Here is a 26,497-nt window from a genome sequence, read left to right on the forward strand (position 1 = left end):
TCATGAGGTAAAATGAGTCCCAAACCATGCCTACTCAACACTTAAACTCTTGTTTATATAGCTATCTAAAAGCATAGCAGTAAATGTCCAAGTTTATTTATAGTGAAATGTCTAACTAATCTCTTATCTCTTACACTCCCCTGCAGAGTTCTGTCTTCACAGTCACACATTTCTCAGACAGTTTCTTCATAAGAGGCAGAGAGCCTAGAAAAGTACTGTGGAACAATATTAAACCTCATAATGTATATATATTGTTAATCTGTAGTCTAGGACCCTATAAATGTAAGGAGGGAGGGGTCTTATAACCCCTCCCCTTCTATTAATACAACATAAGCATAATCAATTATTATAATACATCAAACATTTGGTACAGCCCCTATCATGACCCCTAGGTGAACCTGAAGCAATGATATGCATATTCTTGATACCATTTGAAAGGAAAAACTTTGAAGTTTGTGGAAATATAAAATGAATGTAGGAGAATATAACACATAAGATATGGCAAACAAAAAACATGCATTTCTGTTTTTTAATCATCTTTGAAATGCAAGAGAAAGGCCGTCATTTCAGATAGGAGACTGTGTAATTTAGATTTTGGCCACCAGATGACAGCAGTGTGTGCGCAAAGTTTCAGACTGATCCAATGAAGAATTACATTACTGCACAATATTTTGTATCAAGTCTGCCAGGAGTTTGCCCAAATGTGCCGAATTGGTCAATTGATACATTTTCAAGTACATAACTATAGAGAACATACAAAAATACTATGGTAATAAAACATTTCAGTTTACACACTCTCAGGAATGTCACACATAATAGATTATTAGCTTATACACTAACTTTCACACATCTAGATGGCGGGGTAGGTGTGGAGCCAGAGATAGCAGTGGGGTCAAACACTATCCCCAGTTCCTACATTTGAACATAAAAAATAGATTTTATCAAACAAAACTATGCTACATTTTTATCTCTGGGACCTTCAGGATGACAAATCAGAGCAAGATTACTGAATGTAAGTACACTATTTACCTTCAGAGGTGAATGTATCAAACCAGTTGCCGTGGTAAACATTTTTTGTTGTTCTGCAGTCTCCTCAAACAATAGCATGGTATTTTTTCACTGTAATAGCTACTGTTAATTGGACAATGCAGTTAGATTAACAAGAATTTAAGCTTTACGCCTATATAAGACATGTCTATGTCCTGGAAAGTTGGCTGTTGTATAAAACGTCATTCTAGTCACTTTAGCACACGTTAGCAACACCCATCCCATAGAGGTTAAATTAAGTGCTACCATTTTCCTCCTCTCCCCTCTTGTGGACATTGCTACTTCTCTGTGATACCCCTGGTTACATAGTCTGAGACATTGTCATACATTGTTTGGAAAATTTCCTCTCACTAGCTCTACATGCCAGATTGTTGAATAAAATGTAATTTAAACTTACTCTTCCAGTTATCTATGCGGTTGGTCCTTTTGCGGGTAGGAATTTAAGAAAAAATATCCACATGAAAGATTATTAAACCGCTAGCTAGCTAAATACGCCAAACTTTGGGAAACTGCTAGCTAGTTAACTTGCATGTAATGGACACTGCAAAACTAGCTAGGTAGGCTACTCCATAGACCAAGCTATGGTAAGACAAGGGAGCCAGATTTCAGACAGGACAAACACTGCAGTTAACTAAGCTAGATTTCCTCGACTAAAAACAACCAAAGCCACAACACAAACCATAGCCGAGAAAACAAATCGCTTTGTTAAGAAACAGTAAGCTAGTTATGAACCGCATATAGTAAATGGTGGAACCCCAAACACACATGTAAACAGCCTCAGTTTAGTTTTGCACTGCAAGTGTGCAAATGCATGTTAGCATCAGACAATTTACCGGACTCGACTGACAGCATCGCTGTTTCAAACATGTACAGTAGAATAAATTCCAGTTCCGGCAGTCCTGCCTTCTTGTCATTATTATAATCCAAATTTGTGCTGACTGATTAACACAGTGTCAAGTTTCTTTTCAGTGTGTTCCCAGAAGTCGCCATCCACAAGTAAAAAGTAGTCAGGGGGTGCGGGTGCTGACCACAGTGCACCCAGGTAAAACAACATCAGAATCATTGAGGGGGTTCAATTTACCTCGCCCGTGTACCCGTGTAGGCCTGTTTTGTACTGGTTGAAAGTTGATTGCATTTGATTTGGAACCGGGCTGCCTCCCGGGCGTGATCCAGGTGCCCCGCTCTGTCCGTCAGCTAAGTCGGCTCAAAACAAAAGTGACGTAATTAAGCACGTGTAGTAATCAAATCAAAGTTTATTTGTCACGTGCGCCGAATACAACAGGTGTAGACCTTACAGTGAAATACTTACTTAGAGACTATAACCAATAGTGCAAAAAAGGTATTATGTGAACAATAGGTAGGTAAAGAAATAAAACAACAGTAAAAGACAGGCTATATACAGTAGCGAGGCTATAAAAGTAGCGAGGCTACATACAGACACCGGTTAGTCAAGCTGATTGAGGTAGTATGTAAATGTAGATATGGTTAAAGTGACTATGCATATATGATGAACAGAGAGTAGCAGTAGCGTAAAAGAGGGGTTGGTGGGTGGGTGGGACACAATGCAGATAGCCCGGTTAGCCAATGTGCGGGAGCACTGGTTGTTCGGCCCAATTTTTTATTTATTTATTTTATTTATTCGTTATTTTACCGGGTAAGTTGACTGAGAACACGTTCTTATTTACAGCAACGACCTGGGGAATAGTTACAGGGGAGAGGAGGGGGATGAATGAGCCAATTATAAACTGGGGATTATTAGGTGACCGTGATGGTTTGAGGGCCTGATTGGGAATTTGAGGTAGTATGTACATGAATGTATAGTTAAAGTGACTATGCATATATGATAAACAGAGAGTAGCAGCAGCGTAAAAAGAGGGGTTGGGCGGGGCACACAATGCAAATAGTCCGGCTTGGGGGTAAAAACTGTTGAGAAGCCTTTTTGTCCTAGACTTGGCACGCCGGTACCGCTTGCCATGCGGTAGTAGAGAGAACAGTCTATGACTGGGGTGGCTGGGGTCTTTGACAATTTTTAGGGCCTTCCTCTGACACCGCCTGGTGTAGAGGTCCTGGGTGGCAGGCAGCTTAGCCCCAGTGATGTACTGGGCCATACGCACTACCCTCTGTAGTGCCTTGTGGTCAGAGGCCAAGCAATTGCCGTACCAGGCAGTGATGCAACCAGTCAGGATGCTCTCGATGTTGCAGCTGTAGAACCTTTTGAGGATCTCAGGACCCATGCCAAATCTTTTTAGTTTCCTGAGGGGGAATATGCTTTGTCGTGCCCTCTTCACGACTGTCTTGGTGTGTTTGGACGATTCTAGTTTGTTGTTGATGTGGACACCAAGGAACTTGAAGCTCTCAACCTGCTACACTACAGACCCGTCGATGAGAATGGGGGTGTGCTCAGTCCTCCTTTTCCTGTAGTCCACAATCAACTCCTTAGTCTTGGTTACGTTGAGGGATAGGTTGTTATTCTGGCACCACCCGGCCAGGTCTCTGACCTCCTCCCTATAGGCTGTCTCGTCGTTGGTGGTGATCAGGCCTACCACTGTTGTGTCGTCTGCTAACTTAATGATGGTGTTGGAGTCGTGCCTGGCCATGCAGTCATGAGTGAACAGGGAGTACAGGAGGGGACTGAGCACGCACCCCTGGGGAGCTCCAGTGTTGAGGATCAGCGTGGCAGATGTGTTGCTACCTACCCTCACCACCTGGGAGCGGCCCGTCAGGAAGTCCAGGATCCAGTTGCAGAGGGAGGTGTTTAGTCCCAGGATCGTAGTCAATGAAGTCAATGAAGTCATTGTAGTCAATGAATAGCATTCTCACATAAGTGTTCCTTTTGTCCAGGTGGGAAAGGGCAGTGTGGAGTGCAATAGAGATTGCATCATCTGTGGATCTGTTTGGGCGGTATGCAAATTGGAGTGGGTCTAGGGTTTCTGAGATAATGGTGTGGATGTGAGCCATTACCAACCTTTCAAAGCACTTCATGGCTACGGACGTGAGTGCTACGGGTCTGTAGTCATTTAGGCAGGTTGCCTTTGTGTTCTTGGGCACAGGGACTATGATGGTCTGCTTGAAACATGTTGGTATTACAGACTCAATCAGGGACATGTTGAAAATGTCAGTGAAGACACCTGCCAGTTGGTCAGCACACGTCCTGGTAATCCGTCTGGCCTCGCAGCCTTGTGTATTTTGACCTGTTTAAAGGTATTACTCACGTCGGCTATGGAGAGCGTGATCACACAGTCGTCCGTAACAGCTGATGCTCTCATGCATGCCTCAGTGTTGCTTGCCTCGAAGCAAGCATAGAAGTGATTTAGCTCGTCTGGTAGGCTCGTGTCACTGGGCAGCTCGCGGCTGTGCTTCCCTTTGTAGTCTATAATAGTTTTCAAGCCCTGCCACATAAGACGAGCGTCGGAGCCGGTGTAGTATGATTCAATCTTAGCCCTGTATTGACGCTTTGCCTGTTTGATTGTTCGTCGCAGGGCATAGCAGGATTTCTTGTAAGCTTCCGGGTTAGAGTCTCGCACCTTGAAGCAGCAGCTCTACCCTTTAGCTCAATGCGAATGTTGCCTGTAATCTATGGCTTCTGGTTGGGGTATGTACGTACAGTCACTGTGGGGACGACGTCCTCGATGCACTTATTGATAAAGCCAGTGACTGATGTGGTGTACTCCTCAATGCCATCGGAAGAATCCCGGAACATGTTCCAGTCTGTGATAGCAAAACAGTCCTGTAGTTTAGCATCTGATTCATCTGACCACTTTTTTATAGACTGAGTCACTGGTGCTTTTTGCTTTAATTTTTGCTTGTAAGCAGGAATCAGGAGGATAGAGTTGTGGTCAGATTTGCCAAATAGAGGGCGAGGGAGAGCTTTGTACGCATCTCTGTGTGGAGTACAAGTGATCTAGAATTTTTTTTCACTCTGGTTGCACATTTAACATGTTGATGGAAATTTTGTAGAACTGATTTAAGTTTCCCTGCGTTAAAGTCTCCGGCCACTAGGAGCGCCGCCTCTGGGTGAGTGGTTTCCTGTTTGCTTATTTCCTTATACAGCTGACTGAGTGCGGTCTTCGTGCCAGCATCTGTCTGTGGTGGTAAATAAACAGCCACGAAAAGTATAGCTGAAATCTCTCTAGGCAAGTAGTGTGGCCTGCAATTTATCACAATATACTCTACTTCAGGCGAGCAAAATCTAGAGACTTCCTTAGATTTCGTGCACCAGCTGGTGTTTACAAATATGCACAGATCGCCCCCCCTCGTCTTACCGGAGTGTGCTGTTCTATCTTGCCGGTGCAACGTATATCCCGCTAGCTGAATATCCATGTCATCATTAAGCCACGATTCCGTGAAACATAGAATATTACAGTTTTTGATGTCCCGTTGGTAGGATATTCGTGATCGTACCTCGTCTAGTTTATTGTCCAATGATTGCAAATAACGTGAAAAAACACATAATGGCACAATTGGTTGGGCACCCATAAAACTGCTGCCATTTCTTCCGGCGCCATTTTGTCATTAATGAGTTGGATTGTGTGTTTTTACAGGCAAACGTGAATTGCTTTTTTAGACTATTGTATTTTAACCAAGCAACATAAATAAATGTTCAATCAGTACTGAATGAATGAACAAAATTATTTTGAAACAAACGCATCGAGAATTTAAATGGTCTGTGAATGTTTGTAGAACAGAGTTTGTAGTGTAATGGTTAGAGATACCGTCTGTGGATCTGAAGATTGTGGGTTCGCCTTCTGTAGGATACATTTTGACCATTATTTAGTTTATAGTTTTGACAGCCCCTTCCTGAGATACACATACTTATTTTAATTTATTAGGTGGCTCTTAAAAGAGCCTTTGGGTTTGTGGAGTGGCAGGCAAATGGCAGTGAGTGTGGTGGTGTGTACTACTGTGTGCGTCTTGCTAGAACGGAGGAGAGCCAGCTCTGACTCTCAAAGAGGAGGTTGTTACCCTCCGTGCGACGCACGCCATACCTATGTTACTACCCAGGGGAACTGCTTTATTACAGAGGGGCGGATTGTGGGCATGCGCCTGTCACGGAGAAATGCAAACACAAGCTGGTTGACATAGCGCCGGGCCATCTCTATGCGCTTATTGAAGTCCTCCTCCCACTAGAACATCCAACTCCTCTTCTGCGCGATGCCAGAGTAGAACACCATTGTCCCGGGGAACATTTGGATGACTACCTCCAAATCAGCTCGTATCTGACGCACCAGGGCTGTCACCTTTGTGTGTCCCAAGTCGTTTTCACTGAGGTGAATGACTATGATGTCAGAGGGAGCAGCAGCACCTCTGCAGGCGCAGAACATGGAGCAGTTTGCCCCAATTCATTCCTCGCTCTCCGAGCCACCTAATGTGACAGTAGTCAAGGAAGAGGTTGTGATGTTGTATTATAATTTTGTATAATCACCTGCCAGTGTAAAAACCATGGAAATTAGAAACAAAAAACTGTTTTAAGTGAGAAATAGGCATTGGTCAGAAGGCAAAAAAAGAAAGGAAATTCAGGAGAACCACAATGCCTACATCACCCATGAACTACCAAGGTTTTCTAGCACACAGCTTTGACCTACTAAAGTAGCAATGTTTGTCTATTGTGCTTCAAACAAGGTGTAGGCAGGTTGCTTAGGATTCAAACCTTCTCAAACACCCTAATTAATACTCTTCAGAGGAATAATGGACTTTACAGTGTTCTGCTATTAAAATAATGTATATCTATTAGGGGTGTGCCGAGTACTCGGACAAAATTAGTATCTAATGGGGATGGAGAATTTTCTGAATACGATTATGACAACTATTGGCTAGTTCTTCTGTCTGTAAAGAAACAGGCGGGATATCAGTTGAACAAGCTGCTCTCCCTCTGCTCTCATTTCTCCAGACAGACCCGTGTGGCTCTGTTAAGTCTCCCGTTCTCCAAACATCATGAGTGAATCCTAATCCGTAGCTAGTCATTGTTGTTAATTTTAGTTTTTTCCTGTCGACTTTTCTGAGGCCATATGGTTGTTTTTGTCTGTCTACTTGGTGTTGTTTAGTATGCCTACTTTGTCTGTCCGTATAAGTATTCCATTGCTGACGACTACTGTCGTTATGTTGCGATCCCCATGCTTTCTTGCTATTATTATTTATTCTTGCCCAGTCATGTTTACTGAGTGACAGATAATTAGAAAATAAAATTACAAATGTAGATGGTTTATTTTGATTGTGCAAATGTGTTGGCATAAGTTTCGGGAGAGAAGTTTTGCTCCTCTCAAAAGTGAAACAATATATGGGGCAAGTGAATTAGCCTACCTTCATCTAAATCTGTCTGGAATAATTGCAGGCAGTAGTAGCCAGCCATGCATTAGACTATTTATTATCCTCCTTTGTTGAGAAATTGAATAGGACTAAGTAAGTAAATCGTGCATTTTCATCTGTCAGGGTCGTTTAACAACGTGTGTGTGTGTGTGTGTGTGAAGGAACTAAACGATGCACTCTGAGTGATTTTGCAGTAATGCACACTTGAGGCTTCACCGGCATTTAAAGCGCACTTCCAAATTTTCCGTTCACGAGTAAATCCAATTACCAGTATCAAGTGTGATAAAACGTATACAATTACCAATACGAGTATGATGAGATCGGTACACCCCTAATATTTATCATTAGTCTGTATGTATTTTTAGATTTAGCCCCTATTGTAGGCCTAAATGTGTTTTATTGTAGTGTCATCTTTACTGCAAAAATAAATAGAAATACAAACATAACTTTAATCTACATATTTCTTTGACAGGTAATGAACTGTCCATTGATTAGCACAGCAATTGTTTAAACAGGACCCATGTTTGCAAAACAAGTGGTTTTGAGCTTATGTCAATATTACACAGATTAGCTAATGGTTACAGAAATCAGGAATGCAGACAGGTTCTATAGACCTTTATCTGAGGGACTGTGTCCAACACACCACCACCTGTTATGTTGCACACCTACTAACCAAAAAAGGATGTGATTATGAAATATATACACTGAATAAAAATATAAATGCAACATGTTAAATGTTGGTCCCAGGTTTCATGAGCTGAAATACAAGATCCCAGAAATGTTCCATATGCACAAAAAGCTTATTTCTCTCACATTTTGTGCACAAATTCGTTTACATCCCTATTAGTGAGCATTTCTCCTTTGTAACATGTAACCACGCCAGCCCAGGACCTCCACATCCTGCTTCTTCACCAGCGTGATCATCTGAGACCAGCCAACCGGACAGCTGATGAAACTGTAGGTTTGCACAACCAAAGAATTTCTGCACAAACTGCCAGAAACGTCTCAGGGAAGCTTATTTGCATGCTCATCATCCTCACCAGGGTCTTGACCTGACTGCAGTTCGGTGTTGTAACCGACTTCAGTGGGCAAATGCTCACCTTCGATGGCCAAAGGGGAGCTGGAGAAGTGTGCTTTTCAAGGATGAATCCCAGTTTCATCTGTACTGGGCAGATGGCAGACATTGTGTATAAGTGGAATGGGATAATGTCTTAGTGTGGTGTGTGAAGAATCGAGTACTTTACCTTATATGCATTACAAATCACATTATTGTGGGAGCACCTTCTCTAAGCGTATGAGTTAGGCTATTTGAGAAGGTTTGAATCCTAAGCAATCCTGCCTACACATTGTTTGAAGTACAATAGACCAACATAGCTACTGTAGTAGGTCAAAGCTGTGTGATAGAGCATGGGTGAAGTAGGCATTGTAGTGCTCGTGAATTTCCTTAATTTTTCGGCTTCAGAGCAATGCCTACTTCTCACTTAAAACAGTTTTTGGTTTATAATTTGTGTGCGTGTGGTTCCGTGAGGTGTTGTTTTAGCAGTTTTTTTTTTTTTTACTGATTTTACTGCTAGCTTGAGTTACCTGAGGTGGAGGAGAGTTCCATGCGTTTCCTAGCCTCTGTTCTGGACTTGGGAACTGTGAAAAGACCCCGGGTGGCATGTTTTGTGGGGTATGCATGGGTGTCTGAGCTGTGTGTTAGCTGTTTGAACAGTGCTTTCAACATGTCAATCTCTCCTCTACTTTGAGCCAGGAGAGATTGACATGCATGTTCTTGATATAAGCATTACGTGTACATTTAAGGGCCAGTCGTGCTGCTCTGTTCTGGGCCAACTGTAATTTGCCTATGTGGTCATGACTCAAAAAATGAAACGCTATTGCACATTGTCAAGTTTTATTTGAATAAATTCCAACTCAACTTGATACTCAAACAATCTACACCTCCCTGAGTTTCACAGCACTCGGAGCATGAGTCATATAAGGTACTGTTTGGAATTTTTTACCCTTTATATATTAAAGACGAGTGAGGAAGTAGACTTCCACTCGGATTCCAAAGAGGCAAGACTCAAATGCACTTCAGCTCCAGTCGTTTCAGGACATTAAAAATGAAATGCTATGGACATTGTCGGGGTTCATTTGAATGAATTCCAACTCAACTTGACAACACTCTACACCTCCCTGAGTTTCAATCTACACCTCCCTGAGAGCATGACTACTCAGAGCAATTCTCCTAGAATAGACTTAACTAAATTACACAGTGGATGAGGGAAATTACAATGGAGTTGACCCTTACATCTCAAGTGCCAGTTAAAATTACAAGACCAAGTAGGAAATGGCTTATACATACAGTACCAGTTAAAAGTTTGGACACACCTACTCATGCAAGGGTTTTTCTTTATTTGACTATTTTCTACATTGTAGAATAATAGTGAAGACATCAAAACAATGAAATAACACATGGAATCATGTAGTAACCAAAAAAATGTTAAACAAATCAAAATACACCCAGATCCTTACAGAATCACGCACCAGAAAATGGAGTCAGCAGGAGTGCAGACAACCCCCCTTTGGCGGTCGAGGAGCGCGTCCAGCAGCATGCGACCATGTTGCAACGTCTCGGCACCGCCATCGATCGCGTGCTGCAGACGATGGACCGATGGGAGAGAGGAGGAGTTCTGCCAGCGCCTCCACTGGCACCACTACAACAGGCACCACAGTTCACCCCTCCTTCACCCGGTCCCAGTGGGTTTCGGCTCACGCTCCCGAAGGGAGTATGATGGGACAGCTGCCGGATGCCAGGGGTTCCTACTCCAGCTGGAACTCTTACCTGGCGACCATCCACCCGGCTCCTTCGGGACTTGAGAGCGTGTCCGCCCTCGTCTCCTGTCTCTCAGGGAAAGCCCTGGAGGGGGCCAACGCCGTATGGGGGGAAGGAGAAGCGGTGTTGGACAATTACGCGGAGTTCACCTACCGCTTTCGGGCAGTTTTCGACCGGCGGGTGAACGTCTGTTCCACTTGAGGCAGGGGACGAGGAGCACACAGGAGTTCGCCTTGGACTTCCGGATCCTGGCCGCCAGCGCGGGATGGAACAAAAGGGCCCTGATCGATCACTACCGGTGCAGTCTGCACAAGGACGGGAGTTGGCCTGCAGGGACACCACTCTTACGTTTGACCAGCTGGTGGACCTGTCCATCCGGCTGGATAACCTGCTGGCTACCCGCGGACGTCCGGATCGGGGCCTCTCAGTTCCATCCCCCAGCACCACCGCTCCGATGCCCATGGAGCTGGGAGGTGCTGCGCTTTGGGCGACCGGAGGAGGGGCCGTTCCCTGTACCATCTGTGGCCGCAGAGGGCACACTGCTGGTCGGTACTGGGGAGGTTCTTCTGGGAGTCGAGACAGCAGGCAGGGCACTCTCGTGTCACCCCAGGTGAGTCGGCACCAGGCTCACTCAGAGCCTCCTGTTGCTCACATGTTTTTGTTTATACATTTTCCTGAGTTTTCCCCGCATTCCCAGCATAAGGCGCTCGTAGATTCAGGCGTAGCTGGGAATTTTATTGACAGAGCATTTGCCCGTAGTTTAGGGATCCCCATTGTTCCTGTGGATATGCCCTTCCCTGTGCTCGCCCTAGATAGTCGACCATTAGGGTCAGGGCTAATTAGGGAGGCCACCGCTCTACTGGGCATGGTTACGCAGGAGGGTCATAGGGAGAGAATTAGTATTTTCCTTATTGATTCTCCTGCGTTTCCCGTGGTGCTGGGCCTACCCTGGTTGGCCTGTCATGGCAACAGAGGATTCTCACGGGGTGGTCATGAAAAGTGCTCGGGGAGGTGTTTAGGGGTTTCCGTCGGTGCTACTACAGGTGGAAAGTCCAGACCAGGTCTCCACCGTGCGCATCCCCTCAGAATATGCCGATTTGGCTCTCGCCTTCTGTAAGAAGAAGGCGACTCAATTACCACCCCATCCACGGGGGGATTGTGCGATAAATCTCCTGGTAGACGCAGCACTTCCCAGGAATCATGTGTATCCCCTGTCACAGGAGGAGACGGTGGCTATGGAAACATATGTCTCCAAATCCGTCCACTTCACCTGCCTCCTCGAGGTTCTTTTTTGTGAAGAAGAAGGATGGAGGTCTGTGCCCGTGCATTGACTATCAAGGTATCAACCAAATCACTGTGAGGTACAGCTACCCGCTGCCTCTCATAGCCAGTGTGATAGAGTCAATGCACGGGGCGCGCTTCTTCACAAAATTGGATCTCAGGAGCGCTTACAACCTGGTGCGTATCCGGGAGGGGGATGAGTGAAAGACGGCATTTAGTACCACCTCAGGGCACTATGAGTACCTCGTCATGCCGTACGGGTTGATGAATGCTCCATCAGTCTTCCAGGCATTTGTAGACGAGATTTTCCGGGACCTGCACGGGCAGGGTGTAGTGGTGTATATCGACAACATTCTGATATACTCCGCTACACGCGCCGAGCACGTGTCCCTGGTGCGCAGGGTGCTTGGACGACTGTTGGAGCATGACCTGTACGTCAAGGCTGAGAAATGTCTGTTCTTCCAACAGTCCGTCTTCTTCCTAGGGTACCGCATTTCCACTTCAGGGGTGGAGATGGAGAGTGACCACATTTCAGCCGTGCGTAATTGGCCGACTCCCACCACGGTAAAGGAAGTGCAGCGGTTTCTAGGGTTTGCCAACTACTACCGGAGGTTTATCCGGGGCTTTGGTCAGGTAGCGGCTCCCATTACCTCACTGCTGAAGGGGGGACCGGTGCGACTGCAGTGGTCGGCGGAGGCGGACAGGGCTTTTGGTCACCTGAAGGCTCTGTTTACCTCGGCTCCCGTGCTGGCTCATCCGGATCCATCTTTGGCGTTCAAAGTGGAGGTGGACGCGTCCGAGGCTGGGATAGGAGCCGTGCTCTCTGTGCTCGGGTACGCCACCAAAGCTCCGCCCCTGTGCTTTCTTTTCGAAGAAGCTCAGCCCGGCGGAGCGAAATTATGATGTGGGGGACCCGGAGCTGTTGGCTGTTGTCAAGGCTCTGAAAGCGTGGAAACATTGGCTTGAGGGAGCTAAACACCCTTTTCTCATCTGGACTGACCACCGCAATCTGGAGTACATCCGGGTGGCGAGGAGACTGAACCCTCACCAGGCAAGGTGGGCCATGTTCTTTACCCGTTTTGTTTTCACCCTGTCCTACAGACCAGGTTCCCAGAATGCTAAGGCAGACGCACTATCCCGGATGTATGACACAGATGGGAGGTCCATAGATCACACTCCCATACTTCCAGCTTCTTGCCTGATGGCACCGGTGGTGTGGGAGTTGTACGCGGACATCGAGCGGGCGTTACATACAGAGTCTTGAAGGAGTTCCCACATATGCTGCGTACCTGTTGGCTGCTTTTCCTTCAGTTTACGGTCCAAATCATCCCAAACCATCTCAATTGGGTTCAGGTTGGGTGATTGTGGAGGTCAGGTCATCTGATGCAGCACTCCATCACTCTCCTTCTTGGTCAAATAGCCTTTACACAGCCTGGAGGTGTGTTGGGTCATTGTCCTGTTGAAAAACAAATGATTGTGCAACTAAGCGCAAACCAGATGGGATGGCATATCGCTGCAGAATGCTGTGGTAGCCATGCTGGTTAAGTGTGCCTTGAATTCTAAATAAATCAATGACAGTGTCACTAGCAAAGCACCCCCACATATCATACGTCCTCCTCCATGCTTCACGGTGGGAACCACACATGCGGCGATCAACGTTCACCTACTCTGTGTCTCACAAAGACAGGGCGGTTGGAACCAAAATTCTCAAATTTGGACTCGTCAGACCAAACGACAGATTTCCACCGGTCTAATGTCGATTGCTCGTGTTTCTTAGCCCAAGCAAGTCTCTTCTTCTTATTGGTGTCCTTTAGTAGTGGTTTCTTTGCAACAATTTCAACCTGATTCACACAGTCTCCTCTGAACAGTTTGTTTGTTTAATCCATTTTAGAATAAGGCTGTAACGTAATAAAATGTGGAAAAGTCAAGGGGTCTGAATACTTTCCGAAGGCAAATGTATATACAGTACCAGTCAAAAGTTTGGACACACCTACTCATTCAAGGGTTTTTCTTTATTTTTACTATTTTCTACAATGTGTAATAACAGTGAGGACATAAACTATGAAATAACACATATGGAATCATGTAGTAACCAAAAAAGTGTTCAACAAATCAAAATATATTTGAGATTCTTCAAAGTAGCCACCCTTTGCCTTGATGACAGCTTTGTACACTCTTGGCATTCTCTCAATCAGGTTTACCTGGAATGCTTTTCCAACAGTCTTGAAGGAGTTCCCACATATGCTGAGCGCTTGTTGTCTGCTTTTCCTTCAGTTTGCGGTCCAACTCATCCCAAACCATCTCAATTTGGTTGAGGTCGGGTGATTATAGAGGCCAGGCCATCTGATGAAGCACTCCAACACTCCTTACTGGTCAAATAGACCTTACACAGCCTGGAGGTGTGTTGGATCATTGTTCTGTTGAAAAACAAACGATAGATGGGATGGCGTATCGCTGCAGAATGCTGTGGTAGCCACGCTGGTTAAGGGTGCCTTGAATTCTAAATAAATCACTGACAGTGTCACCAGCAAAGCACCCCCGCACCATCACACCTCCTCTTCCATGCTTCATGGTGGGAACCACACATGCGGAGATCATCCGTTCACCTTCTCTGCATCTCACAAAGACACCACGGTTGGAAGCAAAAAGCTAACATTTCGACTCATCAGACCAAAGGACATAAAGGAAAGAAATTTCACAAATTATCTTTTAACAAGGCACACCAGTTAATTGAAACGCATTCCAGGTGACTACCTCATGAAGCTGGTTGAGAGAATGCCAAGAGTGTGCAAAGCTGTCATCAAGCTAAAGTGTGGCTTCTTCCACCGGTCTGTTACGTGAACTCTGTGAAGCATTTATTTGGGCTGCAATTTCTGAGGCTGGTAACTCTAATGAACTTATCCTCTCTAGCATAGGTAACTCTGGGTCTTCCTTTCCTGTGGCGGTCCTCATGAGAGCCAGTTTCATCATAGTGCTTGATGGTTTTTGCTACTGCACTTGAAAACTTTCAAAGTTCTTGAAATGTTCCGTATTGACTGACCTTCATTTCTTAAAGTAATGATGGACTGTCGTTTCTCTTTGCTTATTTGAGCTGTTCTTGCCATAATATGGACTTGGTCTTTTACCAAATAGGGCTATCTTCTGTATACCACCCTTACCTTGTCACAACCCAACTGATTGCCTCAAACGCATTAAGAAGGGAAGAAATTCCACAAATTCACTTTTAACAAGGCATATATGTTACTTGAAATGCATTGCAGCTGACTACCCCATTTGTTTTCCCATTTTTTTTTTCACCTTTATTTAACTTGGTAGGCTAGTTGAAAACAAGTTCTCATTTGCAACTGCGACCTGGCCAAGATAAAGCATAGCAATTCGACAAATAAAACAACACAGAGTTACACATGGAATAAACAAAACATACAGTCAATAATACAGTAGAAAAATAAGTCTATATACAATGTGAGCAAATGAGGTGAGCTAAGGGAGGTAAAGGCAAAAAAAGGCCATGGTGGCGAGGTAAATACAATATAGCAAGTAAAACACTGGAATGGTAGATTTGCAGTGGAAGAATGTGCAAAGTAGAAATAATGGGGTGCAAAGGAGCAAAATAAATAAATACAGTAGGGGAAGAGGTAGTTGTTTGGGCTAAATTATAGATAGGCTATGTACAGGTGCAGTAATCTGTGAGCTGCTCTGACAGCTGGTGCTTAAAGCTAGTGAGGGAGATAAGTGTTTCCAGCTTCAGAGATTTTTGCAGTTCGTTCCAGTCATTGGCAGCAGAGTACTGGAAGGAAAGACGACCAAAGGAGGAATTGGCTTTGGGGGTGACCAGTGAGATATACCTGCTGGAGCGCGTGCTACGAGTGGGTGCTGCTATGGTTACCAGTGAGCTGAGATAAGGCGGGGCTTTACCTAGCAGACTTGTAGATAACCTGTAGCCATTGGGTTTGGCGACGAGTATGAAGCGAGGGCCAACCAACGAGAGCGTACAGGTCGCAGTGGTGGGTAGTGTATGGGGCTTTGGTGACAAAACGGATGGCACTGTGATAGATTGCATCCAGTTTGTTGAGTAGAGTGTTGGAGGCTATTTTATAGATGACATCACCGAAGTCGAGGATCGGTAGGATGGTCAGTTTTACGAGGGTATGTTTGGCAGCATGAGTGAAGGATGCTTTGTTGCGAAATAGGAAGCCGATTCTAGATTTAAATTTGGATTGGAGATGCTTAATGTGAGTCTGGAAGGAGAGTTTACAGTCTAACCAGACAACTAGGTATTTGTAGTTGTCCACGTATTCTAAGTCAGAGCCGTCCAGAGTAGTGCTGGACGGGCGAGCAGGTGCGAGCAGTGATCGGTTGAATAGCATGCATTTAGTTTTACTTGCATTTAAGAGCAGTTGGAGGCCACGGAAGGAGAGTTGTATGGCATTGAAGCTCGTCTGGAGGTTAGTTAACACAGTGTCCAAAGAGGGGCCAGAAGTATACAGAATGGTGTCGTCTGCGTAGAGGTGTATCAGAGAATCACCAGCAGCAAGAGCAACATCATTGATGTATACAGAGAAGAGTCGGCCCGAGGATTGAACCCTGTGGCACCCCCATAGAGACTGCCAGAGGTCCGGACAACAGGCCCTCCGATTTGACACACTGAACTCAATCAGAGAAGTAGTTGGTAAACCAGGCGAGGCAATCATTTGAGAAACCAAGGCCGTCGAGTCTGCCAATAAGAATGTGGTGATTGACAGAGTCGAAAGCCTTGGCCAGGTCGATGAATATGGCTGCGCAGTAATGTCTCTTATCGATGGCGGTTATGATGTCGTTTAGGACCTTGAGCGTGGCTGAGGTGCACCCATGACCACCTCTGAAACCAGATTGCATAGCGGAGAAGGTACGGTGGGATTCGAAATGGTCGGTAATCTGTTTGTTAACTTGGCTTTCGAAGACCTTAGAAAGACAGGGTAGGATAGATATAGGTCTGTAGCAGTTTGGGTCTAGATTGTCACCCCCTTTGAAGAGGGGGATGACCGCGGCAGCTTTCCAATCTTTGGGAATCTCAGACGATACGAAAGAGAAGTTGAACAGGCTAGTAATAGGGGTTGCAACAATTTTGGCAGATCATTTTAGAAAGAGAGGGTTCAGATTGTCTAGCCCGGCTGATTTGTAGGGGTCCAGATTTTGCAGCTACTTCAGAACATCAGCTGTCTGGATTTGGGTGAAGGAGAAATGGTGGGGGCTTTGGCGGGTTGCTGTGGAGGGTGCCGTTCAGTTGACCGGGGTAGGGGTAGCCAGGTGGAAAGCATGGCCAGCCGTAGAGAAATGCTTATTGAAATTCTCAATTATAGTGGATTTATCGGTGGTGACAGTGTTTCCTAGCCTCAGAGCAGTGGGCAGCTGGGAGGAGGTGCTCTTATTCTCCATGGAATTTACAGTGTCCCAGAACTTTTTTGAGTTAGTACTACAGGATGCATATTTCTGTTAGGAAAGGTAAGGCTAGCTTTTTCAAACTGCCTGTGTATATTTGTTCCTAACTTCCCTGAAAAGTTGCATATCACGGGGGCTATTCGATGCTAATGCAGAACGCCACAGGATGTTTTTGTGCTGGTCAAGGGCAGACAGGTCTGGAGTGAACCAAGAACTATATATATTCCTATTTTTTTTAAAATTGAATGGGGCATGCTTTTTTAAGATGGTGAGGAAGGCACTTTTAAAGAATAGCCAGGCATCATCTATTGACGGGATGTCAATGTCATTCCAGGATACCCCGGCCAGGTCGATTAGAAAGGCCTGCTTCCTGAAGTGTTTTAGGGAGCGTTTGACAGTGATGAGGGGTGGTCGTTTGGTCGCTGACCCATTACGGATGCAGGCAATGAGGCAGTGATCACTGAGATCTTGATTGAAAACAGCAGAGGTGTATTTGGAGGGCGAGTTAGTTAGGATGACATCTATGAGGGTCCCCGTGTTTACGGATTTGGAGTTGTACCTGGTAGGTTCATTGATAATTTGTGTGAGATTGAGGGCATCAAGCTTAGATTGTTGGATGGCCGGGGGTGTTAAGCATGTCCCAGTTTAGGTCACCTAGTAGCACGAGCTCAGAAGATAGATGGGGCGCAATCAATTCACATATGGTATCGAGGGCACAGCTGGGGGCAGAGGGAGGTCTATAGCAAGCGGCAACAGTGAGAGACTTGTTTCTGGAATTTTTAGAAGTAGAAGCTCGAATTGTTTGGGTACAGACTTGGATACTATCTTTGCAGTAGATTGCAACACCGCCCCCTTTGGCAGTTCTATCTTGGCGGAAAATGTTATAGTTAGCGATGGAGATTTCAGGGTTTTCTGTGGTTTCCTAAGCCAGGATTCAGACACGGCTAAGACATCCGGGTTGGCAGAGTGTGCTAAAGCAGTGAGTAAAACAAACTTAGGGAGTAGGCTTCTAATTTTAACATGCATGAAACCAAGGCATTTACGGTTACAGAAGTCAACAAATGAGAGCACCTGGGGAGTGGGAGTGGGGCTAGGCACTGCAGGACCTGGATTAACCTCTACATCACCAGAGGAACAGAGGAGAAGTAGGATAAGGGTATGGCTTAATGCTATACGAACTGGCTGTCTAGCACGTTCGGAAAAGAGAGAGTAAAAGGAGCAGGTTTCTGGGCTCGATAGCATAGATTCAAGGCATAGATTCAGACAAAGGTAAGGTAGGATGTGAGTACATTGGAGGTAAACCTAGGCATTGAGTAATGATGAGAGAGATATAGTCTCTAGAGACGTTTAAACCAGGTGATGTCATCACATAGGTAGGAGGTGGAACAACATTGTTGGTTAAGGCATATTGAGCAGGGCTAGAGGCTCTACAGTGAAATAAGACAGTAATCACTAACCAGGACAGTAATGGACGAGGCATATTGATATTAGAGAGAGGCATGCTTAGCCAAGTGAACATATGGGTCCAGTGAGTGGTTGGGCTGACTGGGAACACGGCGATTCAGACAGTTAGCAGGCCGATGCTAACAAGCTAGCAGTTAGCAGACCGGGGCTGGCAAGCTAGCAGTTAGCAGACCGGGTTAGCAAGCAAGCAGTTAGCAGGGGCTAGCAGTTAGCAGACCGGGGCAGGCAAGCTACCAGTTAGCAGACCGGGGCAGGAGAGCTAGCAGTTAGCAGACCGGGGCAGGCAAGCTAGCAGTTAGCAGACCGGGGCTAGCAAGTTAGCCTTTGGGGGACGTCGCGATGGGTGTAAGTCTGTTTTTGCCTCTTCGTGCGGTGACGTCGATAGACAAGTCGTGGAATTAGTAGGGTTCCAGGTAGCTCTAGGTAGCTAGCAGGCCTAGCAGGTTAGCAGAATGGGCCTTCAGCTGGCGTCGCACCTGAGGGGCCTGTTGGAGTCCTCGGGCAGATTATGTCGGTATTCCAGTCGTAGAGGATCGGCGGGGTTCCGTGCCCCGTACCGGCAGTAGAAGGTGGTTGAGAGAATGCCAAGAGTGTGCAAGGCTGTCATCAAGTTAAAGGGTGGCTACTTTGAAGAATCTAAAATCTAAAATATATTTAGATTTGTTTAACACTTTTAGTAGAAAAAAATGTAGAAAATAGAAAAAAATAAAGAAAAACCCTTGAATGAGTAGGTGTGTCCAAACTTTTGACTAATACTGTACATGTATTCCCTAGTAACTGAAACATGATCAAATATATTTAATTTACAAACAGTTTACTAATAGCTAATAAGCCTTTTAATAAAGTTTTATAAGCTTAAAATAAAGTTGTACCTCCTCTCCCAGGTTTGCGCGGCGGCTCCACAAGATGGTGCGGCGGCTTGTGCCGGATTGCAACGTGCGTTTCCTGCGCTCGGAGGACGGAAGTGGGAAGGGAGCGGCCATGGTGACAGCAGTGGCGTTTCGGCTGGCTATCCAGCATGCCGGGCGGCAGCGTATCCCGGACGCTCTGCGTCTGAGCCAGGAGCAGCTGCTGGACGTGAAAAGGAGGATGGGAGAGGAGATGAACAGAGGCTTGGCCAAGGAGAGTCATGACCAAGCCACCGTCAAGATGCTACCCACCTTTGTTCGCTCCATGCCCGACGGCACAGGTACAGGGTCAAGAGAAGAGAAGATGGAGAGAGGAGGGAGAGGGGTGTTATCTGTGGGAGAATCTCAATGGCATTTTCTTGATTCCTCATGTCGTCTCTCCTTGCCCGCTTTTCAAAACCAATTGGATTAGAAAGTCAGAGGGGAGTGACCTCTGACCTCATCCAATGGGTTTTTAGGAGGTGAGAACAGGGGACGCGAGTAATCGAGGAAATGCAGTTGAGAGGGAGCCATAAGCTAATGATGGGCCTTGAAAAACCTTGATAATAGATGGATGTCCTTGGCAGGGCTATAGCAGGAAACTGAGAAGAAAGCCTTAAGCTGTTACAAATAAAAACACAAACTCAATATAGTTGCAAATTATTAAAACCAAATCGAATTATAATGGACTTATAATACAGTTTATTGATTGTGTCTAGCTCACTAATAGTCACCTAAATGAAAGCTAGACAGTCAGGGAGCATGGAAAATTCCAAAAACAATGGATAGAGGACTATTTTTATACAATTATTGAAAGCGAGGAAATGTAATACATTTTCAGTACGGCCCTGCGTTTGTTTAAGACCCAATGCGGCTCCTGGGGTAAATGAGTTTGACACCCCTGGGTTAGAGAGATGGGCCAGCAATCAAAATCTCAGCGGTTGGAAATCCATGGCTGACAAAATGTATGTTAGGATGTGAGCACCTACTGCTGTTGTGGTCCTTAACAAGGCACATAACACTCCAAAATTATATTTAGCAGTTTGGGGGTTATCTTACTTTCTTAGCTTCTCTCCCCATTGTGCTCATTGAACTCATCAGAAAACGGTGAATTCTTGGCCCTGGACTTGGGAGGAACCAACTTCCGGGTACTGCTGGTGCGTGTGCGGTGCGGGAAGAGACGCAGTGTGGAGATGCACAACAAGATTTACTCCATTCCCCAGGAGGCCATGCAGGGCACTGGAGAGGAGGTAAACCGTGTTTTCACTGACAGCCGTTCTGAACTTGAGCACCTCGTGCAATGAAGTTTCCCCCAATCTTTCCTGCTAATTTGGGAACTTTTGGTTGTCTGTGTGTGAGAAATGCTGTAAATTAAGAGGACTCTATGTATTTTGAAAGATGAGACTTGAGGATTATATTCTTGTTCTTTTTGAAAGCGACAACTGTAGGACAACAGTATCTTCTTAGGCTATTCAAATATTTGGGAAATAGGCTGCTGTTCATAACTTTCATTTGTCTTCAAACTTTTATGATAGGCGTAGGAGGAGAGGTTATTGGCCATTTAGATTTTAACCTCACATGGAGGGATTTTTTCGCCCTGCACTGATAATTTAAACTTGATTTAACTTGTCATTATATTTTTCTATAGGCCATTGATATTGTTTGTTCTCTTTCATTATCAGTCCCATGGCTACCTTACGTTTTTAGGATATTTAAACAACTTTGAGATGGAACGCCGTTAGATTCATTCATTGTTTGATCGGGAGAAAGCCATGCATGCATAAAACGATGAAAGCGTAGCCTAGCCCAAAGGTCATATTCATATTGAAGGGAGAGAAGGGAATATAGCCTACGTTTTTTTTTAACAGCTAGACAATATAGTTAAGGAGTGTCAGTTATAAAACATGTACAAGTTTAGGCTATAAGGCCCATGCATCCGACAGAGAGAGAAAGAGAAACAATATTTTCTGACTGGACATTTTGTGATGCTTTAGTGGAATTCTCTGCTGTCTAGCCTACATTCCTCTCTTGCGTTCTGTAGGCCTGTACAACATAGGCTATTTATTGAAATAAGCTAAAGCAAATAGGAATGGCGCCAGTCAAGTTCAAATAGGCTAAACCACCGTCTGTCAATTCACTATGTCGTCACCATCGACAATGGCTTTCAATTATCATCCATAGATATAAAATATTGGCCAACCCTAATAGGTAGAGCTCAGTCCCAGTCCACTGCATTGGTAATTTGACCTATCTTTTCTCTCTTTCTCACTCACTCTTTTCTATTTCCCTTTCTCTCTGTCATCTCTCTCGTTCTCTCCTTCTCTCTCTGTTCTCTCTCTCCCTGTCAGCTGTTTGACCACATAGTGCACTGCATTGCTGACTTCCTGGAGTACATGGGTATGAAAGGAGCGTCCTTGCCCCTCGGCTTCACCTTCTCCTTCCCGTGCCATCAGAGCAAACTGGACCAGGTAAAAAAAGCAAGCACACACACACACACACACACACACACACACACACACACACACACACACACACACACACACACACACACACACACCACATATACACACCACACATACACAAAAAGCAATGCATTTCAATCGTTTTTTTATCGATTGACCACCTACTGTTGAAACTCTCACAGACAAAACGTTGAGAAGACTAGAGAACACTCATCATGCTCTGTCTGCACCTCATCATTCCCAGGCCAACGCTTGGAAGGACAAGTGTTGACAGGAGTGGTCGGAGTGCAACACATGGTCTATTCACGCATGCTCTAGGTGCCTGTAGCCTGTGATCCTGACATAGCATAGACCTTTTTTGTGTAGAGTGCCAATTTACAATTTACCCTACCATTTCTAACGATCTGCGTGCCAGTTAGGATTTTCATATGTGCATTACAACTAATTGTGCCTATTGAATATCTAATTGCCCACAAATGGAAGAATTCCATAGCTCACTAAAGAGAGGTGCTGTCCATCAGCACCACAGGCTTGATCTTGGAACACAGTTTCTCTTGGTGAATGATAGTGACATTCTTTTTTTTTACACCCCTTTTTCTCCCCAATTTCAATCTTGTCTCATCACTGCAACTCCCCAACAGGCTTGGGAGAGGCGAAACATGACCCTCCTAACCATGCTCCTTAACACCCGCCAGCTTAACCCAGAAGCCAGCCACACATGTGTCGGAGGAAACACCGTTCAACTGGCGACCTGGGTCAGCCTGCAGACACCCGGTCCGCCACAAGGAGTCTCTAGGGCGCGATGAGCCAAGTAAAGTCCCCCCCCGCCCAAACCCTCCTCTAACCCTGACGACGCTGGGCCAGTTATGTGCCGTCCTATGGGACTCCCAGGAATGAACCCGGGTCTAGCACTCCTGAGTGGCCTTAGATCGCTGGGCCACTCAGGAGGCCCGGCCAATCTTTTCTTCAATCAGCTTTGCAAATCTTTTTTGTTTCCCCACCATAGCGGGGGCACCGTCAGTTGTAATAGCGAGATGTTTTTAATATCGACACCTCTCTCCTCCAAAATGATCTGTGAATGCTTTTGCTACATCTTCCCCTTTAGTAGTACCATGCATGGGTTATAGACCAAGCGGCTCCTCACTTACCTACTCTGGGTCACAGTATCTTGCAACAACCGTCAGACGTAGGATGTCATTCACATCCACACTCTCATCAAGAGCCACACTAAACATAGGTGCATCTTTTAACGCTACAGTTTGCTGTTCCTTTACATTTTCAACCATTTTCAACAATCTCCGTAACGCGCCCTTCAACAGTTCTGGCAGACACAGGCATGTCTTTGAGATGATTTTGTCTTTGTTAGGCAATCCATCAAATTAAGCCTGGGAACTACTAAGTAAAGCCTCCTTGATATATTCTCCATTAGTAAATGGTTTTCCATGTTTAGCAAAGCACTGCTCAACTTTGTAGCTCTCCTCTAGCTTGATTTTTGTAGCTTGATTCCTTCAGCCTTGTCCGCCTCATCCATGAAGTTTTTCCCATGTCTCGTTTCAAAATGACGCCATACACTTAATGTCCAACAAACAACAGTTTTACAACAGAGAGCGCAAACAGAACGGTCCTTCAGTAAAACAAATGTATATTCCTCTGTCCAATGTCTGTGTTCTTTTGCCCATCTTAATCTTTTCTGGTGGGGTAAGTGTGTGTGTCAGAGCTGTGTGTAAGTTGACTATGCAAACAATTTGGGATTTTCAACACATGAATGTTTCTTATAAAATGAAGAAGTCAAGAGACAAAGAAAAAGCCACATCTCAGACTGGCCAATAAAAAGAAATGATTAAGATGGGAAAAAGAACACAGACACTGGACGGAGGAACAGCATCCCGGAGTCGCCTCTTCACTGTTGACGTTGAGACTGGTGTTTTGCGGGTACTATTTAATGAAGCTGCCAGTTGAGGACTTGTGAGGCATCTGTTTCTCAAACTAGACACTCTAATGTACTTGTCCTCTTGCTCAGTTGTGCACCAGGCCTCCCACTCCTCTTTCTATTCTGGCTAGCGACAGTTTGCGCTGTTCTGTGAAGGGAGTAGTACACAGCGTTGTACGAGATCTTCAGTTTCTTGGCAATTTCTCACATGGAATAGCCTTCATTCCTCAGAACAAGAATAGACTGACGAGTTTCAGAAGAAAGTTCTTTGTTTCTGGCCATTTTGAGCCTGTAATCGAATCCAAAAATGCTGATGCTCCAGATACACAACTAGTCTAAAGAAGGCCAGTTTAATTGCTTCTTTAATCAGCACAACAGTTTACAACTGTGCTAACATAATTGAAAAAGGGTTTGCTAATGATCAATTAGCCTTTTAAAATGATAAACTTGGATTAGCTAACACGACGTGCCATTGGAACACAGGAGTGATGCTGATAATGAGCCTCTGTACACCTATGTAGATATTCCATTCAAAATCAACCGTTTCCACCTACAATAGTCATTTACAACATTAACAATGTCTATACTGTATTTCTGATCAATTTGATGTTATTTTAATGGACAAAAAATTTGCTTTTCTTTCAAAAACAAGGACATTTCTAAGTGACCCCAAACTTTTGAACGGAAGTGTGTGTGTGTGTGTGTGTGTGTGTGTGTGTGTGTGTGTGTGTGTGTGTGTGTGTGTGTGTGTGTGTGTGTGTGTGTGTGTGTGTGTGTGTGTGTGTGTGTGTGTGTGTGTGTGTGTGTGTGTGTGTGTGTGTATATGTATATGTATGAGTCCACCTGTGGTAAATTCAATAGATTGGACATGATTTGGGGCTCCCGAGTGGCGCAGAGGTCTAAGGCACTGCATCTCAGTGCTACAAACCTTGGTTCGATTCCAGGCTATATATATATATATATAGTAGCAGGCTCAAGGGTGTGGGGTTTCCACATCACCAGTTCAATAACCAAACTCGCACAAGGAGCCAAGAGTGTACAAAGCTGTCATCAAGGCAAAGGGTGGCTACTTTGAAATAACTCAAATTTGAAATATATTTGGATTTGTTGAACACTTTTTTTTGGTTACTACATGATTCCATATGTGTTGTTTCATAGTTTTGATGTCCTCACTGTTATTATACAATATAGAAAATAGTTAAAATAAAGAAAAACCTTTGAATGTGTAGGTGTCAACTTTTGACTGGAACTGTAATAACAGTGCCTTCAGAAAGTATTAGGACCCCTTGACTTTTTCCACATTTTGTTACGTTACAGCCTTATTCAAAAATTATTTTTTTTGTAAAATCCTCAGCAATCTACACACAATACCCCATGATGACAAAGCAAAAACTTTTCTTTTTTTAAACATTTTTGCAAATGTATTAACAATAAGAAACAGAAATACCAAGTATTTAGACCCTTTGCTATGAGACTTGAAATTGAGCTCAGGTGCATTCTGTTTCCATTGATCATCCTTGATGTTTCTACAACTTTATTGGAGTCCACCTGTGGTAAATTCAATAGATTGGACATGATTTGGGGCCCCCGAGTGGCGCAGAGGTCTAAGGCACTGCATCTCAGTGCTACAAACCCTGGTTCGATTCCAGGCTATATCACAACCGGCTATGATTGGGAGTCCCATAGAGCGGCGCACAATTGGCCCCGCGTCGTTAGGGTTTGGTGGGGGTAGGCCGTCATTGTCGCTGTTGCTGCTGGGGATTCTCTGATCCACCTCTAAGCAGACGACACCATTCTGTATACCTCTGACCCTTCTTTGGACACTGTGTTAACTAACCTCCAGACGAGCTTCAATGCCATACAGCTCTCCTTCCGTGGCCTCCAACTGCTCTAAAATGCAAGTAAAACTAAATGCATGCTCTTCAACCGATTGCTGCCCGCACCTGCCCGCCCATCCAGCATCACTACTCTGGACGGTTCTGACTTAGAATATGTGGACAACTACAAATACCTAGGTGTCTGGTTAGAATGTAAATTCTCCTTCCAGGCTCACATTAAGCATCTCCAATCCAAAATTAAATCTAGAATTGGATCCTATTTTGCAACGAAGCATCCTTCACTCATGCTGCCAAACATACCCTCGTAAAACTGACTATCCTACTGATCCTCGACTTTGGCGATGTCATTTACAAAATAGCCTCCAACACTCTACTCAACAAACTGGATGCAGTCTATCACAGTGCCATCCGTTTTGTCACCAAAGCTCCATATACTACCCACCACTGCGACCTGTACGCTCTCGTTGGCTGGCCCTCGCTTCATACTCGTCGCCAAACCCACTAGCTCCAGGTCATCTACAAGTCTCTGCTAGGTAAAGCCCCGCCTTATCTCAGCTCACTGGTCACCATAGCAGCACCCACCCATAGCACGCGCTCCAGCAGGTATATCTCACTGGTCACCCCCAAAGCCAATTCTTCCTTTGGCTGCCTTTCCTTCCAGTTCTATGCTGCCAATGACTGGAACGAATTGCAAAAATCACTGACGCTGGAGACTCATATCTCCCTCACTAGCTTTAAGCACCAGCTGTCAAAGTAGCTCACAGATCACCGCACCTGTACATAGCCCATCTGTAAATAGCCCATCCAAATACCTCATCCACATACTGTATTTATTTATTTATCTTGCTCCTTTGCACCCCAGTATCTCTACTTGCACATTCATATATATATATATATATATATATATATATATATATATATATATATATATATATATATATATATATATTCTGCACATCTACCAATCCAGTGTTTAATTGCTATATTGTAATTACTTCGCCACCATGGCCTATTTATTGCCTTACCTCCCTTATCCTACCTCATTTGCA

General features: G+C 44.8%; 1 protein-coding gene across 1 annotated transcript in view; it reads left to right on the forward strand.

Moving 5' to 3' along the window:
- hk2 (hexokinase 2) overlaps positions 1-26,497 on the forward strand; it is a 110,990-nt gene that overhangs the window by 78,390 nt on the left and 6,103 nt on the right. Inside the window, exons 10-12 of the mRNA XM_071352669.1 lie at positions 19,216-19,520; positions 20,320-20,468; positions 21,567-21,686. Of these exons, the coding sequence (XP_071208770.1) occupies positions 19,216-19,520; positions 20,320-20,468; positions 21,567-21,686 (574 nt within the window). The remainder of the gene's footprint in view (positions 1-19,215; positions 19,521-20,319; positions 20,469-21,566; positions 21,687-26,497) is intronic.

Source organism: Salvelinus alpinus, chromosome 19 (assembly GCF_045679555.1).
Source record: "Salvelinus alpinus chromosome 19, SLU_Salpinus.1, whole genome shotgun sequence".
Lineage (NCBI taxonomy): Eukaryota > Metazoa > Chordata > Actinopteri > Salmoniformes > Salmonidae > Salvelinus > Salvelinus alpinus.